This window comes from Malaya genurostris, chromosome 3 (genome assembly GCF_030247185.1).
Source record: "Malaya genurostris strain Urasoe2022 chromosome 3, Malgen_1.1, whole genome shotgun sequence".
Classification (NCBI taxonomy): Eukaryota; Metazoa; Arthropoda; class Insecta; order Diptera; family Culicidae; genus Malaya; species Malaya genurostris.
Genome location: NC_080572.1, coordinates 248824702 through 248842134, shown reverse-complemented (window position 1 = coordinate 248842134; position 17433 = coordinate 248824702). Strand labels below are relative to the sequence as shown.

The following is a 17433-nucleotide window of genomic DNA, read 5'->3' as shown; positions in this document are numbered from 1 at the left end:
TGGATTTTAGCCTTTCTTAGCCTTCGTAGTCTTTTCTGGTCTTCTCTGGCCTTTTATAGCCTTTTACAGTCTTTTATAGCCTTCTACCCCTTTCTAGTCTTTTATAGTCTTTTCTAATTATTTTTGCTTTCCTAATCATTTTTAGCTTTTCTCATTTGTTCTTGCCTTTTCCAGCCTTCTAGTCTTTATCCGTTTTCTTGACATTTCAAGATTTGTCTAGCCTTCCTAACCGCCCTAGTCTTTCTTTCTTAATCAGTTTTTCTCGCATTTAGAAGAATTGTCTAATCTTTCCTAATCTTTTCTAGTCATTCCTAGCTTCTAGAATCCTGGCCTCCTTGCCTTCTGATTATGATTTCGTTTGTAAACAATCTGTTTCACGTGAAAGCAGACAGGTATTTTTTGTAGTAGTGAATTGACTTTTGTTAGCGAGATCGTATAATCGGTCGGATACGACACATTTTTCCCGGAGATCTAGAGCGAAGTCCAAAAAACATGACTAAGTAATAGCGCAAATGTTAAGGAATATTGCTTCTTTGCGCCTGAGTGTTGCCAAGGTTGAATTTACCAGGAAGGCAGTGGCGTATCTAGAGGGGAGCGAAGGGGGCACTCGCCCCGGGCGCAACGTTTTTATGGGGGTGGCAAACTAATCTTTGGGACCTTTTTTTTTTTGCTCGTCCAAGTCATCTTTCCGGATTCAGCTTTTTTTGCTCACTAAACTAACGATGGGGGCGACAAATCTCTTATTTTGACCCGGGCGCCAAATTTTCTCGGTACGCCACTGCAGGAAGGGAATTAATGTCAACCTCAACACGGCGTTTTTATGTAGCCCAGCTGTTTAACAAGCTCGAAACCCCACTTATACGCAATCTATGAATAAAAATGCATGGGGGGCGGAGAAACAAAAGCAATTTCACGTGTCTGGTAGATAAACAGCACAGATCTGTTGAAAAATGTGACTTGACTTTTCGGGGAGCTTCTCAGAACAAGAATTTAGTTACTTAGAGCTTTTCAGCATTTTGAATGTACCGAAGATGTTCTAAATTTACAAATGCAGATTCGATTTTACGCATGTAGGCTCATTTTGAAGCCATCATTGATCAAGCTCGAAGATCAAATAACTGGCACCCCTGTTCCCGAAAATTTAATGGCATAAGAAATTTTCTCAGAGACGGTTGAACCAATTTGAACAAAGTTAAGCTCGTTTGGGAACTACTATTGATTCATTGAACAGGCTTGAAGTTCAAATGGCTGTCACATACGGTTCCGGTGATATGATGGCATAAGTGATGTAAATAATAAAACTCACCACCGCTCAATTTCCTTGTATATGGAATAACAAACCCCAATCAGTCAGAATAAATCGGTGTCAAAACTGAACCCCAATTAGAGTCAAATATTGTAGATAGGCACAAATCGATTTAATGAGACGGTATCGATGAACAAAAAAGGCATTTTCACACCACTAGGTTGATTTAGAATAGGTTTTTATTTTAAGGAAGGAAATGAAGTATAAATAACAAATAAGTTTCTGTGCATAGAATGAACCACGTCAGGTTGAGCCAGTAATGTTTAATATTTCAGTTTTTTGTAGAAATCTCGTTATGTCTCAACCACGATTAATAGTGACCTCATAGCACGTATTTTCCTGTATGAACGAGCCAAAAATTAGCTGTGCAAACAAATGTCACCTGTCATGCAGAATCAAGAAAAGTTGTTTTGATGCTGAAACCTAATTGAATTAAGTGAAAATGTTACACACCCATAGTGACGTAAAAATCATGTTGTGCAGCAGAAGGCAACAGAAAACCCGGTACGGGGATGTTGCCATGTTGTTACCAACCATCACACCGCAACGTGTCGCCCCCGGTTGGGAAAGGAAAGTTTATGATTATCTGTACAATTTGTCAACAAGTGGCATATTAATATTCATACTAATCGGTTACGAGTATGTACTCGAAACGCACCGAGTTGTGTGCCCCGAGCGCAAGCTTGTACCAAACTGAAATGCACTTACGTACGTACGTACGTATAATCACGGGTTACAAGTTTGCTTAATTTGGCTTCCGAAGCATTCAAAAAACGATGACGGAGATCTACCGAACTGGTGATTATGCATATTCAGAAGTTGAAACTGCCGCCACGGGGGGTTTTTCGATTCGATATGAACAGGTTTTTTTTCTGCTCTCCTGGAGGTATAAAATTTATTAATTTTGTGTTAATTAAAATTATCACTTTTCTCATTTCCTCCCGTCGACGGAAAAATACACCGATCAAGCAGCCAAAATCTTCTCATGATCATCAGAAGATGACTGATTTTTAACGACTGTCCGATTATTGCGTGTTATATTGTTTCAATTCCGATTGCCTTGACCGTGTAATAAAAAAATGTAGTCCGTCAAGATGAGTTCCCAAGAACCAACGAGACTCTCGCTAGTGGAAAATAATCTCTCCGCATGTTTGCACTTCTCTTTAGTATGATATAACTTTTCCGTTTTTAGTGTGATTGCAACTCATCCTTTCGTATTGGCCGGCCCGGAGCCCTTCAGTGCTGGTTCAGTGCAAACTCCGACCGTTAACCAGCGGCCAGAAGCCAATAAATTCTGCTCAAATCGAAGGAACGGTTTGATTTACTATTAACGATTATGTTTACTGTAATGACTGTTTGCGTACGATCTCGATGGGAGATTACGACCGTTTAGTGTAAATAAATCAGACTGATTGGTGGGGGGTGATTCGATAGGCAATCAAGTTTTTACTGGTTGTTCGAAAATTGACTGTTTCACAATTGGCATATGGACGCTGAGAAATAGATTAGTTGTGGATCAACACGTGTTTTAAGGTTACATTATGCGGGACCGGTTTGTTCATATTTTGCATACTCAACTATGGGAATTAGGTCACGATCCTATAAAGCCTAGCTCGATTGTTCGACTTCTATAGTTGGACTTAAGGTACAATCGAATCATCAGCTGACATTAGCAACATCAAATCCTACCAAATGCAAATGGCATTCTCCGATCCGATCAAATACCGAAAACAAAATCTCAGACAGCAAAAAATATACGTTTTTAGATTGGTCTCGCAAAATGCGCATTTGTTGAACCGAAAACAACTTCATTCTATATTTGATAATGATGAATAGGAGTCATGAATAATATTTAACTTGTTCTGATCCCTTCTGCTTTCAAGTGTCATAAATTGTTGAGTTGTTTCAATGTCGTGCAAAGTTGATGCTCTTCAATTACCCGACGGAAATGACAACACTCAACTGTCAGTTCAACAAGTTTGAAGTTGCCGTGAAGAACATGTTGGGATAAATGTTTATTTTTCAGTTCTTCATTCTAGCAACTTTAGTTCGAGTGCTGTATTTCGGTGGCGGAACTGTCCTAAGGCTCGAAAGAAGATATGGTTTAACTTTAGTACATTATTTTTTAATTGTTTAAATCATGATTAAGGTGGTTTTCGACTATAACAAATTAAACGCACGATCTATTGGATTTAACATATAAAGTTTGATACGCTATTTGTCCTGCGGCAAACGCCATTCGTCTCATTGACATTCCCATGTGCTTCGAATATATTCAACATTATCAAATTCCTGCGGCTATTAATATGACAAATCAGAGAACATCGATATTACAATCAGATTTTTTTTATTTTTACAAGTAGGGTAGTATTTTACAAACCTTGGAACTGCTCTGCCGTTGAGCTACTTTAGAGATGTCAGATAACCATTTGTAAATGCGTTGATTCTGTCAATTTATATTAACTACTAGCGGACCCCTGCACACTTCGTAGCGCAATAATATAAGATTAGATGTAGAAACTACTTATCAATTTTAATGATTATTGAAGAAAAATATCATTATAATGCTCTATGATAGTGGCCCCAACCTTTTTATATCGCGGACAACAGGACAAAATATATAAAACCGTTGGTTTGCCGAAACGCAAACAGGCAGCGTACAATTTACCATCCGAAAAAAACTCTAAATTCACGCTACGATTATTGACGGTAATAGAAAAGTTGAACGGATGACAAAATGACGTTCAAATTGAAATGGCATAGCAGTGGGCATCATTGGAATGCGTGGAATGAAAACTTTTTTTTCTTCTAATTTGCATTCAAAATTGTTGTCTCGACAACATTTGCGATTAACTTTTGAACTTTTAACTTTTTTCTGTACTTGTTACTCGATTTTCTACACTTTATTTTGTACTTTGTGTGCTTGTTTCTGTAACTTGTGTGTTTATTCCTGTACTTTCTGTGCTTGTTTCAAAATTAGTTCCTGTACTTTTTGTACCTGCTGCAGTGTTTTCTGTATTTGGTACTGTAGCTTCTGTACTTATATCTGTACCATCTGCACAATCTGTACCCTTTTCTGCACTCAATTGTGCCAGTACTTCCTATATTTGTTTCCCTCATTTCTGTACTTGGTTTTGTACTTTCTGCACTAGTTCCTGTACCTTCTTTATTTTTTCCTGAACTTAGCTTCTGTACTTGTTCCTTTTATTTCTGTACCTGTAGCTGTCCCGGTGACTTTCTCACAATTCAAAAATTATCTTTGAATGGAAATTATTTCGACTACTCTTAAATTAGAATAATCGAACGACCCTCATGATTGCTCGAGACTAAAGAAGTAGAATGGTAGAGTGTTTTGTAAAAATGAATCATCTGACAATTGTTTTTGATTCGATCTCAACATTTTCCCCAATTCAGGTACACACGTACACCTCGCACTTTAAAGCAGTTTTTTCCTGCTCTTAAAAGTCCGAAATGATTCAAGCAAAATACGACCAATCAGTTTGACGGTTTATGAGCAAGAGCGGTTCAATCGATGTAATTTAAAAACAGAAGCAAACGGTCCAAGGACATTGGACGAAACTGTTCATAGTTACTCAAATGCAAATAAAGGGTGATTTTTTAAGAGCTTGAGAACTTTTTTAAACAATAAAACGCATAAAATTTGCAAAATCTCATCGGTTCTTTATTTTAAACGTTAGATTGGTACATGACATTTACTTTTTGAAGATAATTTCATTTAAATGTTGACCGCGGCTGCGTCTTAGGTGGTCCATTCGGAAAGTCCAATTTTGGGCAACTTTTTCGAGCATTTCGGCCGGAATAGCCCGAATTTCTTCGGAAATGTTGTCTTCCAAAGCTGGAATAGTTACTGGCTTATTTCTGTAGACTTTAGACTTGACGTAGCCCCACAAAAAATAGTCTAAAGGCGTCAAATCGCATGATCTTGGTGGCCAACTTACCGGTCCATTTCTTGAGATGAATTGTTCTCCGAAGTTTTCCCTCAAAATGGCCATAGAATCGCGAGCTGTGTGGCATGTAGCGCCATCTTGTTGAAACCACATGTCAACCAAGTTCAGTTCTTCCATTTTTGGCAACAAAAAGTTTGTTAGCATCGAACGATAGCGATCGCCGTTCACTGTAACGTTGCGTCCAACAGCATCTTTGAAAAAATACGGTCCAATGATTCCACCAGCGTACAAACCACACCAAACAGTGCATTTTTCGGGATGCATGGGCAGTTCTTGAACGGCTTCTGGTTGCTCTTCACTCCAAATGCGGCAATTTTGCTTATTTACGTAGCCATTCAACCAGAAATGAGCCTCATCGCTGAACAAAATTTGTCGATAAAAAAGCGGATTTTCCGAATGGACCACCTAAGACGCAGCCGCGGTCAACATTTAAATGAAATTATCTTCAAAAAGTAAATGTCATGTACCAATCTAACGTTTAAAATAAAGAACCGATGAGATTTTGCAAATTTTATGCGTTTTATTGTTTAAAAAAGTTCTCAAGCTCTTAAAAAATCACCCTTTAATTTGAAATTTCGGAATACTCTGGGTTGATATAATTCGAATCGCGTTTGGGCCAATTGAAGACGCTTGGACTCAAATAAATAACCGAACTTGCAATTTGAAGCAATTAACGAAATTTGGAGGTCGTTTCGAAAAAATTTACACATAATCCCGTCCAAAGGTATAGCACGGGAAATGCTTATGAAAAATTTAAGCCGAAAAAAAAACAGAAAACATCCTTCTAATTCGAATGGAATGGTTCCAAAAAGTAGAGAGCCGAACAGTTTTGGTGTTTGAGTTAACGGTCTTAATTTGAAGTGGCAGCACAAACGAATTTCCAGACATGACAGTCACGATCTTTTTTTGGCGCGCATCTACGGTCCTCCGTGAATCTGGCACCAACACTCTCATTGAACATAACTCAAAATTGAGTGACACATCACTCAAATTCTTAAAAAGTGCACGTACTTTAAACTTGAGTTACCACCTATCTACTCATTTTTGCGTAAAGGGACGAAATTGTCAATACTTGAATAATTTTTACTCAAAATGAGAAACAAATATTTTGTTCAAAATTTGAGTAAGTTCAACTCAAAATTTGAGTTCCTTGCTCTCAAAATGAAGAAATTTTTCTTCGTTAATTTTCATATACAAAGTTATTCTTCTTTCTTTTGAATGTGCAAGATAGTGATTCAAAACCGTTTCCTTTTGAACGGTTTGGAGTAAAAATTAAATTGTTTTGATATACTTATGTTGCGCTTTTCACTTTTCACATAATTGAAACAACAAAACATCTATGATTGACGTTGATTCATGTTTTAAAATCCGGATCTAGAAACGGTAATGGAAAACGACGTACTCTTGCATTCTTTATTTCGAAAAGAATATTCCGAGAATGAAAACGCACTGCACTGCAAGAAGTATTTTTTTCACTCAAATGTTTAAAAACTTAACGCTTACTCTAAAATATGAATAAATGCCAGAGAACTCATGGCAACGAGTTTATTTTACCCAAATCCATACTCAAATTTTGACATATTGTTCCAGTTTATGAATTTGAGTAATCGCAACTCAAACCATGAGTTATGTTCAAAGAGCGTGAATGGTAATAAATTGGTTGCACTGCTGAGTTCCCATCATCACATTCATAATGCAACTGTCAAACCGTGAGAACCCTTTCGATTCGTTAGCTCATTTGTATATATTGAGATTTTATGGCACACTTCGATTGAAATGATAACAATGCAATTAATCTCGCGCTCCACCAAGCGGTGAGTGCGGTCATTTTATAAAGTACCGGGAACGAATCAGATTTTTTTAGATATTTGTAAGCACATACATGTCTTTATTATTTATCTTTGGTGGCAGCACATCACTTTCTTTTCTTATAGTCGTTTTATAATTTGACTTCAAGGTATTGAACTCTAATTTATATATCGAAAAGGGAAACCTGTATGCTGTTCGTTTGGCGCCCTTACTTAATTGAACTTGTGATTCGAAATAAAGAAACACGTGAATCAAGTAGGCTCAGTGAAATTTTTGCACAAGTCAGCTCGTTTGGCCTCAAACGGTTTTATTAATAATCTAGTATTCATATTTTGCTCTCCAGCGGCCAGCAGCATTGCATAACTCGATACGCGCCAAACAATCATTGGAGATCTAGCATGCATTGAATGGAAAATTTCCAATTCGAAACGTATCAATTTTCTAGTTTTTATCTACTTTCCCAAAGGATTTTCCTTTTGTACTATAGCCTAAAACTTCCGCATAAACGTCACCTTTCAAACAAAACAAATCATTTGAAGATCGCCCCCCGCATACCAGAGAACATTAGCAACAACACTTTTTTCACTATTATTTTATATATATATATATAGATTGATATAGATTGATTTGACCTTGCATCGCAAAATAGATTTGAATCTTCATATAACAACTTATTTTGGTTTTCCTGTCATACATTTATACATTTGGAAAAGAAATGTTTTGTTTTCGTTTTCAGGTGCTTTGGTTTTGCAACTATTCGTCGCTAAGAAAGTTTTGAAAAATATTACCCAATTTAGTTTGAATATCATACGCAGAAGTAACAGGAACGCAAGCTTTCGCTACGCCAAATCAAACGCGCTTATTCAAACGCTGCGCCTTCTGTGTGTTCGAGACATGCTGACAATGCTGCACTCCTGTTACTCCTGTTTTTAGTAATAAATGCTAAATAGTAGAATTTAATCTAAATAGTGCAGTGTAATCAATCAGCTGGAATTGAAACAGGCTTTCGTCGTTATAATCACTATTTGAAATGTGGAAACAAAATAGTGTCGTTCATATAACCCACCCTACGCACATCGAAGCCATTATTTCTCAGTTTCGACTCAGTTGCGAATTTATTCAGTAGAGAATTTTTATTGATGACAATATGAAAATTGAATCTTGCTCGAATCACTTAACCGGGTTGGCAGTTCAATGCATACGGCGCTGGTCTTACAAGCCAGTTGTCATGTGTTCGAGCCCCGACCTGAAAAGATTGAACGTGTCAGTAGGATCGCAGTACTAGCCATGCAATGATTCTGTACGCTAAGAATCGGCTGCGAAGTCTTGGCTGTTGAAATAAGGAGTGTATCGATAAGAAGTTAGCAACATTCAAACAGTTATTACTCTGGAATGGCTTAATATTTTGCAGCGTGTTTTGCGGTGACATGTTTGTTTACATGTCAATAACAGCTGCGCAATCGATTGGTTTCGGTATGGTTTATCGTTTTAATGATGAGTCGAATTGATCCGGAAACGCGAAAGAAAATTCTGCACATTTGGTGCTCAGAAAGTTGTGTCACGTACAACGAAATTGCAAAACGGGTAAAAGTGCACCACACCAGTGTCAAAAATACTATCGAGAAGTTCGGTAAGACCCTTTCCATGAAGGATTTGCCCCGATCCGGTAGGAAAACGGGTCCCAGCCAGCCCGGCCGGGACTTAAAAGTGGTTGAGTACATCAGGAAAAACCCATCGACGTCGACGCGGGATTTGGTCAAGCAGTTCACACCAGCATCGGGATGATTCAACGGATCAAAGTTCTGAACTCCCTGAAAATGTGCAAGAAACAGAAGGTGCCGAAAAAGTCCCTGGTACAGCAAGTTCAGGCCAAAACAAGAGCGCGAAATCTATATAACCGAATTCTACAGAATAAAGACGAATGCATCCTGATCGACGACGAAACCTTCGGCAAGGAAGACTCTCGAGTGCTGCCCGGACAGCAATATTATACGAAATCGGTGTACCAGGACCTGGACGACGCTGACACCACGGTGGCGATGGAAAAGTTTGGGCAGAAGGTGTTGGTCTGGCAAGCAATTTGTATCTGTGGTTTGCGGTCGTCGATTTTCTTCACGAAGGGCACAATTAACGCCAAGGTGTACGAGGAAGAACGTTTGAAGAAGAGAATGCTGCCACTGTACAGAAAGCATGAGGCTCCTCCTCTCTTCTGGCCGGATTTGGCGCCAACTCCGTTCTACAGTGGTTGTCAAAAAAAATGTACAATTCGAGGAAAAGGACATCAACCCACCAAACTGCCCGGATCTTCGTCCAATTGAAAGGTATTGGGCAATTGTCAAGCGGCACTTTCGGAAGGAAGGTACAGTGTCCCAAAACATGCAGGAGTTCAAAAAAACTGGACAGCTGCCACCAGGAAAGTCACAAATGTAACTGTGCAGAACTCAATGAAGAATGTCAAGTCCGAAGTGCGAGCGTTTCACAGAAGCTTGGATTTTCTTCAACATAATCAGTGAAATGCATAAAAATGTAATTTTTCTACAATATATCGAAAACTGATGTCAAAATATTTTTTTTTTCGCATTTTAATTCAATAATCAATGTTGCTAACTACTTTTCGATACACTCCTTAGAAAGGCCTAATTCCACAAAAGGATTGTAATGCCAAAACTTTGCTCGAATCACTTCGGTGTCGAACTGAAGCATAGTGGAGATTCAACATTCAAATATCATCGGAGACTCTTCTCCCTTACGATTATCTCTTTAGCGATATCTCTGTGGGTAAAAATTCGCTATCAAATTTCACTGACACAAAAAATCACTTGTGCTCTTCGAAGTTCAGAGTTTTGTGGCTTGCTTCATGAATGAGAATCTCGGAAGTGATATTTTAAGTCACTGAGTTTTTAACGAAAATCACTTGAACTGATTTTTTTACGAGTGGTAATGAAATGAACTTTTTCGATCATGATTTTCCCAACACTGAATGCCCTTATGTTTTTAATGCTTTTCGATTTTTGAATTTTTGAACAATGTGCGTTAAACTCATTCCGAAAAGAAACGCAATCTTTTGATTACTCTAGGAATTGTGAAAATGATTTTAATCGATTGTGATGAAACTTTGTTAGAGTAAACGATGCACTTATAGGAATTTCAATAAGTCTATTCAGTTTGTTTTTATTACAATCACCCAATATTTTCGATCAGAAGAAGCTGGTTTCAATTCGGTGGGTTAAGATGACGAGTACAGAGTGATGGATAACTCGGTGCCTTTCACACAACCCGCCTGGGTTCGATTCCCAACCCCGCACATAGGGTCAGAAAGCATTTCTTGGCAAATGACCTTAAGGTTCAAACCTTTATAATCAGAACAAAAAAAAAATCCATAGTATTTCTACTCAAACTTTAACTCAGATAGGCCTCAAAAAATTTCGTAACCGCTTCAAAAACTAAACTACTTTTCTATGTACTTTGTGTATTATTATTATTGTCATTTATTTTACCCTGATTTTACCCTTCATTTTAAGTGGTTTTGAATCGGTTCTGCTTCGTTTCTGGTTTCGAATGGGGTCAGGTCCCCTCGAACCCTACCGCCACCCCCCCTTCCCAAATTTGTTGCGTCAATATGTGACAATGGATGAAACATGGATTCACTCAGATCGATATTTATCTGAGTGGACTGCAGCCGGTGAGTCACATCCGAAGCGTTTAAGGGCACAACAGTTAGCTGGGAAGGTCATGGTTCCAGTATTTTGGGATACACATGGTATAATATCATACTACAAATACTACATAGTGTTGTTAGATCGTTTGAATGTAAAAACCAAGGAAAAATGACCTCTTATGTCGAAAAAAAGTCAATGGCAACGATTGTTAAATTGAACGAACTAAAACTTGCTTCAGATAGAATTGGAAAAAAGACAATTGCCTGTATTTCAGTTATTTATTATTAGATTCAAGATCTTTTTTTATACAAATGCAGCGTTTTCTTCATACTTTTAAGAAAAAATACGGATAAAATTATTTGTCATGGTTTCGAAGGAATTCTCGAATTTTTCTTGTAACACGGCTCTTTAGGCAGCGCACACCTTCTTCGTCCATCGTTTTAGCTATCTTATTCCACCAGGTCGTCGGTTTTTCGAAACAAACTGGACCCCATTCTCTGCATACCTTTCTTGAACGACTTTGCTGTAATGACAGCTTGCCAAATCTAGCCAAAATATTACGGGATGGTCGTGGGATCGAATGAACGGCAAAATCCGTTTTTGGAGACACACTTTTTGGTATAGTTCCGATGTCATTGTAACGAAAACTTTCGTTTTTTTTGCCACAGCTTCAAATGCCCTACCAAATCATAAATTTTCTTGCAAATTTGTCGGCAAAAACAAATTTAAATGTGGCTAGAACACCACCCCCGCCGTTGCCAAGTATAATTTTGAACCTGGGATTTGCCCGAAGTCAGCCTTGACATAGGTTTCATCGTCCATCAGAAGCTTGCTTCTTGTTTGCTAGCTCGATACGACTTGATTCCTTCCCGGAGACGAGTTCTCCTCACGGTACTATGGGCAGCACCGAAATTTCTGGCCAAATCACGGTCCGACAGATTAGGATTCCTTTTAATCGTCTTCAAAATCTTACCACGCAGTTTCCGGTCGACAGTTCCACTCCGACGATTGACTTGAGGCTTCCGAATCGTCGTTAAAGATTCCTTATTCCGTTTGATAATGCGCCATATGGTATTTCTGAGCAATTTCAGCTGTTTAGCTAGCCTAGATGCAAACCACAATGGATTTTCCAAATAACTGTGCACAATTTTTCCCTTCTTTCGGTTTCCATGTTGATTGTTTACAAAGTACAGTCGATTTGCGGAATGTCAAAAATCATACGTAAAGCTGACAAAATTCCCAACACATGGGCGCCAAGAACTTCCAAATCCGTCCACCAGGAGCGCCACCATATGAGCAAAAGTTCAAACTGCGTCCTCATCCATCGTATGGTCTGGATCCTGCCCCCAGAGACTACTGTCTATTCGCTGAAAAAGAATGCTCATTGGTAAGATATCATAAACACGACTTATTAAGTGATGTGCTATAATCGCAGAAGTAACGTAATTGACAAACCGCCTATTTTTTCAGAAATAACTCTACTGATCTCAACCAACTAGGGTACGTTTCATTCCGGAGAAATTATCGTATAAGTAAAGTAAACGACGAAGAACGTAGCGCAAGGATAGAGGTTTAGATAATCGTTGGGTCGTTTGGATATGTGGTCATAGATCACACGTATAAATAGTTAATTGTAAACACTTTCAGTTCCAAAAATGAAACCGAATAAATAGCGTAACCGACAAACCGAACACTTTTTTTTATCCGAACAACTTTTTTCAAAGATGGCTTATAATGGGCTCGTTTTAGGGCTGCAAAGGATACTGTTCACGCATCGCGTAAGTTATGGATGGCAATATCTGCTCGAAAAAGGTAATACTGTTGGCTCTTTCCACCAGCAGTTCAATTATTAATCCATCTCAGTATCCGAGCTAAGAAACCGATCGTTATCGCACTTTAGCTCTCTACCCATCTTCCCGCTTACTGATAAAATGTACACAGCATTCAAATTAGTCAGTCAGTCACAAATAAAATCTACAACGCATCACATCGACTATCGTTATAAATAATCGAAGGAGCAAATAAACTCTTGTATCGTTCTACCTCCAAAAGTCAAGGACACTGTTTCTTATTCCGAAAGACTTGATCGCGGTAACATAAAATTTGGTCCTTCGAACCGGATCAAGGATTGATAAAGAACAGTGTTTGCGACTTTTGTTATCAATTATGATATTCGCGCGACGATAAATTGTGCTGGCCGATGTGCCAAGTGATATTAGATCTTGTGAATAATGGGACAAAAAAAAAACGAAACAATCTTAAATGGTGAAAAAACTAAAGGTTAAACAAAAAAAAACTATCTTAAGTGATGAAATACAACAATCGTGACCAGTGATTTCCCAGTGCAATATCGACATGAGCAGAGCGTCGCCCTATTGAGCTAATTATCTGCATTCACTATTGTTAGCAGCTTGTGCTTGGTTTTGGCGCGTGGTTTGAGCGTCGCAGCGTGGCGTGGCTTGGGTTCTCATTGTTATACGGCAAGACTGTAAGTACAATTTACATGTTTTTTTTGAGGACTAGGAACCCTCAAGCGTTTGAGGATAACATAACGAAATAGTTTGTCGCGAGATATTTTCAATACTTTGGCAATTTAGTGTGCACGTGCTTTTTCGATAACATCGTTCAGGATGGATAAAACTCTCAAAAAGCTTATAAAAAAGGAGCGTTTCTGTGCAGATTCTCTACAAATCATTGATCGAATGATTTGCGACTACTCAGAAGAGTCAGATAGGAATAAATTGGACACGTGGATGGACAGGTTAGATGCCATTTTTAATCAATATGAGGATATTAGGCTTGAGATAGATATGATAGAAGATGAAAAAGCAGAACTAAACCACGCGGATGGTGAAATTGACAATGATGGTTCTATACTTCATGATCGGAGTCTAAATTCTCGTGAAGAATTCGAGATGACATATCTAAAGTTAAAGGCGTTTCTACAATCAGAATTGCGTAAAAACACATGTCTCTCAGATCAGATAAATGTTAACCATGTTGAGCGATTACCAACAGCCCCGCCATCTCAATTAAGAGTGAAACTACCGGAAATTAAACTCCATTTTTTTTATGGATCCATCAAAGAATGGCCTACTTTCCGTGACTCCTTCAAATCAGTAATTGATTCCGCTCAACAGCTCAGTAATGTAGATAAATTTTCGTATTTGATTTCGTCATTGTTCAAGGAAGCAAAACGCGTAGTTGAGGCGATTGATGTAACTTCCGAAAATTATTTCGTGGCATGGGAGATGCTGCAAAGACGTTACGAAAACAAATATTTAATTGTTAAATCGTACGTAGATTCACTGTTTGCGGTAGAGCCGATGAAGAAAGAGTGTCACGAGTCATTGAATCGCCTGGTTGATGAATTTGACAGAAATTTAATGATGTTAGAAAAGGTTGGTGAAGAAACGGAGAGTTGGAGTACATTGGTCATGTTTATGTTGAGTTCTCGTCTCGATCCTTCAACAATTCGTCATTGGGAAACTTATCGCAAATCAACAAACGTTCCCACGTACGATGAACTGGCAGAATTTTTACGGGGCCACAGCCGTATCCTTCAGTCCGTAGCAACCACTAAAATTCGTTCGGTTGATGCTCATCGGTCGACTACTTCGACTACTCGTAATACATTTCATAGGTTAAACTCAACTCTATCTGCAATCTCGCCTCCTCAGAAATCCTGTCCGTTCTGCAAACTTACCGTTCATTCACCGTTTAACTGTGAAATGTTTCGAAAATTGACCGCAACCCAGCGTTTTGATGCTGCTAAAAAGAATGCACTGTGTATAAATTGCCTTTCGCCAACGCATGTAGTGAAGAATTGTTCAAGTGGAACTTGTCGAGTGTGTAACCAGAAACACCATACTATGCTACATCAACGAACCAACATGTCGAATAGTCAATCGAACCAATCTTCAGTTAACAAACCTCTTGCGGTATGTTCACAACCTTCATCCTCTTCTACAGCTTCCATGAAGCTATCACCTGCTTCTCAAACACGCAGTCCAGTACAGTCTGCTGAGAACCAAGCCCCCACAGTCTCCGCTCTATCTACCAACTACCTATCGTTGCCTTCTGAAATCGAACGTGGAAAGGTTCCTTCGACAGTGTTACTTTCAACGGCTCTTGTAAAGGTGTTTAATTCTTGTGGAAGTTTTCTATGGGCTCGCGCTCTTCTTGATTCTGGATCTCAATTGAATTTCGTATCGGAGCAACTTATTCAGAAACTTGAACTGAAACGTGTAAGAGAGTTTGTTCCAATCAGCGGCATTGGACACTGCTCTACGGCGTCGAAATATTCAACCACCGTTCGCCTTCAGTCACATAGTACTGATTTTGAAGCATGCTGGAAATTCCACGTTCTTTCCAGGATTACAACGGAGCTACCTTCTCAAACAGTTGATGGAGTTCAAATTGAGTGGCCTTCAGAAATCGTACTGGCCGATCCTTCATTCAATCAGCGTTGTCCTATTGACCTGATATTCGGAGTGGAGAGCTTTTATGATATTTTGCGGGAAGGGCAAATAAAAACCTACCCGAATAAACCAGTGTTGCAGAACACCGCTCTAGGATGGGTGGTATCGGGAAGGGCTTGCCTAGCTGCTTCATCATCGACTATTAACCTTGCGCATATTTGTGCAACCTCGTCCATAGAAGAACAATTATCTCGTTTTTGGGAGATTGAATCTTGCCAAATAAAGAGCAATCTATCAGTAGAGGAGTCCGCGTGTGAGGAACATTTCGCTAAAACCACTACACGGGATCCTTCCGGCCGATTCGTCGTAGCATTGCCAAAGCGAAACTCGATGATTTCAAGATTAGGAAACTCCAAGGAAATTGCTACTCATCGTTTTCTCTCTCTCGAACGACGTCTCAACTCAAACTCCCATCTAAAAGAAGCCTATTCAGCCTTCATCAACGAGTACGCCTATCTTGGACACATGAAACTGATTGATGACTCTGCTGAAGCTGAATTGAATTACCCAACCTATTATTTACCACATCATTGCGTCGTTCGACCAGATAGTATCACCACGAAACTTCGCGTCGTCTTCGATGCTTCATGCGCTACGGACACAGGAGTGTCTTTAAATGACTCACTGTTGGTGGGTCCACTCGTGCAAGATGACCTATTCGCAATTGTATTAAGATTTCGTCTGCCTCAATTTGCTATCATCTCTGACATTGAGAAGATGTACCGTCAAATTCTCGTTTGTGATGCTGATCAACCACTGCAGCGAATTTTATGGAGAGACTCCCCTATGCAACCTATTCGCAGCTACCAGCTCACAACCGTTACTTACGGCACCTCGTCAGCACCTTATCTTGCTACAAAGACCCTTCAAAAACTGGCAGAAATTAGCTCGGAAGGTTTTCCCGCTGCAGCAAATGCCATTAGACGTGACTTCTACATGGACGACATGCTCACTGGTGTCGATAGCGTAGAAGAAGGTCATGAACTCTACAAACAGTTAACACAAGTAATGCAATCTGCAGGTTTTCAACTCCGTAAATGGGCCTCAAATGATCCCGAAATTCTCGAGGTCATTCCGCCTTCACTTAGAGACGAACGAACAGTCTTCGATTTCCACTTACCAGTAGCACCCATAAAAACACTAGGACTGCAGTGGGATACAACGACAGATATGTTTCTGTTTGAAGCCCCGAAACACAGCAACCAGCTACCAATTACTAAACGAGTGGTTTTATCGGATATCGCACGTCTTTTCGACCCGTTGGGACTAGTTGGTCCTGTGGTCGTTCAAGCCAAACTGTTTATGCAAGAACTTTGGCGAGAAGGTAGTAACTGGGATGACTCGCTCAGTGACTCCCGTCAGCGCAAATGGTTGGAATTTCGCAATGATCTTCACGCTCTTTCGTTAATGAAAATTCCTCGATGGGTTGTATCGACATCACTTGCTGTTTCCTTGGAATTGCATGGCTTTTGCGACGCATCGGAAAAGGCTTATGGTGCCAGTATTTATTTCGGACAGTCTCCGCATGTGGAAGCATTCATACAAAATTGTTGACCGCTAAGTCCAAGGTAGCACCTATAGGGAAGTCAAAAAAGGATGGAACCGTCTGTTTACCTCGGTTGGAGCTCTCTGCGGCTCTTTTGCTGAGCCACCTCTATGAAAAGGTTCAATCTAGTTTGCAGCTTAAAACTAATAGTGTCTTCTGGACTGATTCAACAATCGTCCTAGCCTGGCTCGCTGCTTGTCCATCGCGTTGGAGAACGTTCGTAGCAAATAGAACTTCTGAGATCCAAAGAATCACAACCAATGGCATCTGGGCGCACGTTCCAGGTACGGAAAATCCAGCTGATGTTATCTCAAGAGGGATGTCTCCGCAACAATTACATGATTTCTCACTATGGTGGCATGGACCACCTTGGCTGTCACAACCATCTCGATTTTGGCCAGCATTAGTACGAACTTCTGCAGATGCTCTATCCTCTGAACAGTTAGAGGAACGTATCATCTCGTTACCAGTTAGGATCCACCCACCTAATGACCTATTTCTGCTGTATTCATCATTTAATAAATTAATCCGTGTCGTCGCCTGGATCCACAGATTCAGTTTCAACTCGAATATTCGCAATCAATCGAGCAGGAAAACAGGATTTCTTTCGGTGTTGGAGTTAAAACAGACCACCCATTGTCTGGTTAAACTGGTTCAACAGGAA

General features: G+C 39.5%; 2 protein-coding genes across 2 annotated transcripts in view; one reads left to right on the top strand and one right to left on the bottom strand.

Moving 5' to 3' along the window:
• The window catches only part of LOC131439667 (hepatocyte growth factor-like protein), a 179712-nt gene that overhangs the window by 123975 nt on the left and 38304 nt on the right, over positions 1-17433 (bottom strand). The window lies entirely within an intron of this gene.
• On the top strand, positions 13553-16777 carry LOC131434280 (uncharacterized). The gene has a single exon (XM_058600945.1). The coding sequence runs from the start codon at positions 13553-13555 to the stop codon at positions 16775-16777; it is 3225 nt and encodes a 1074-aa protein (XP_058456928.1).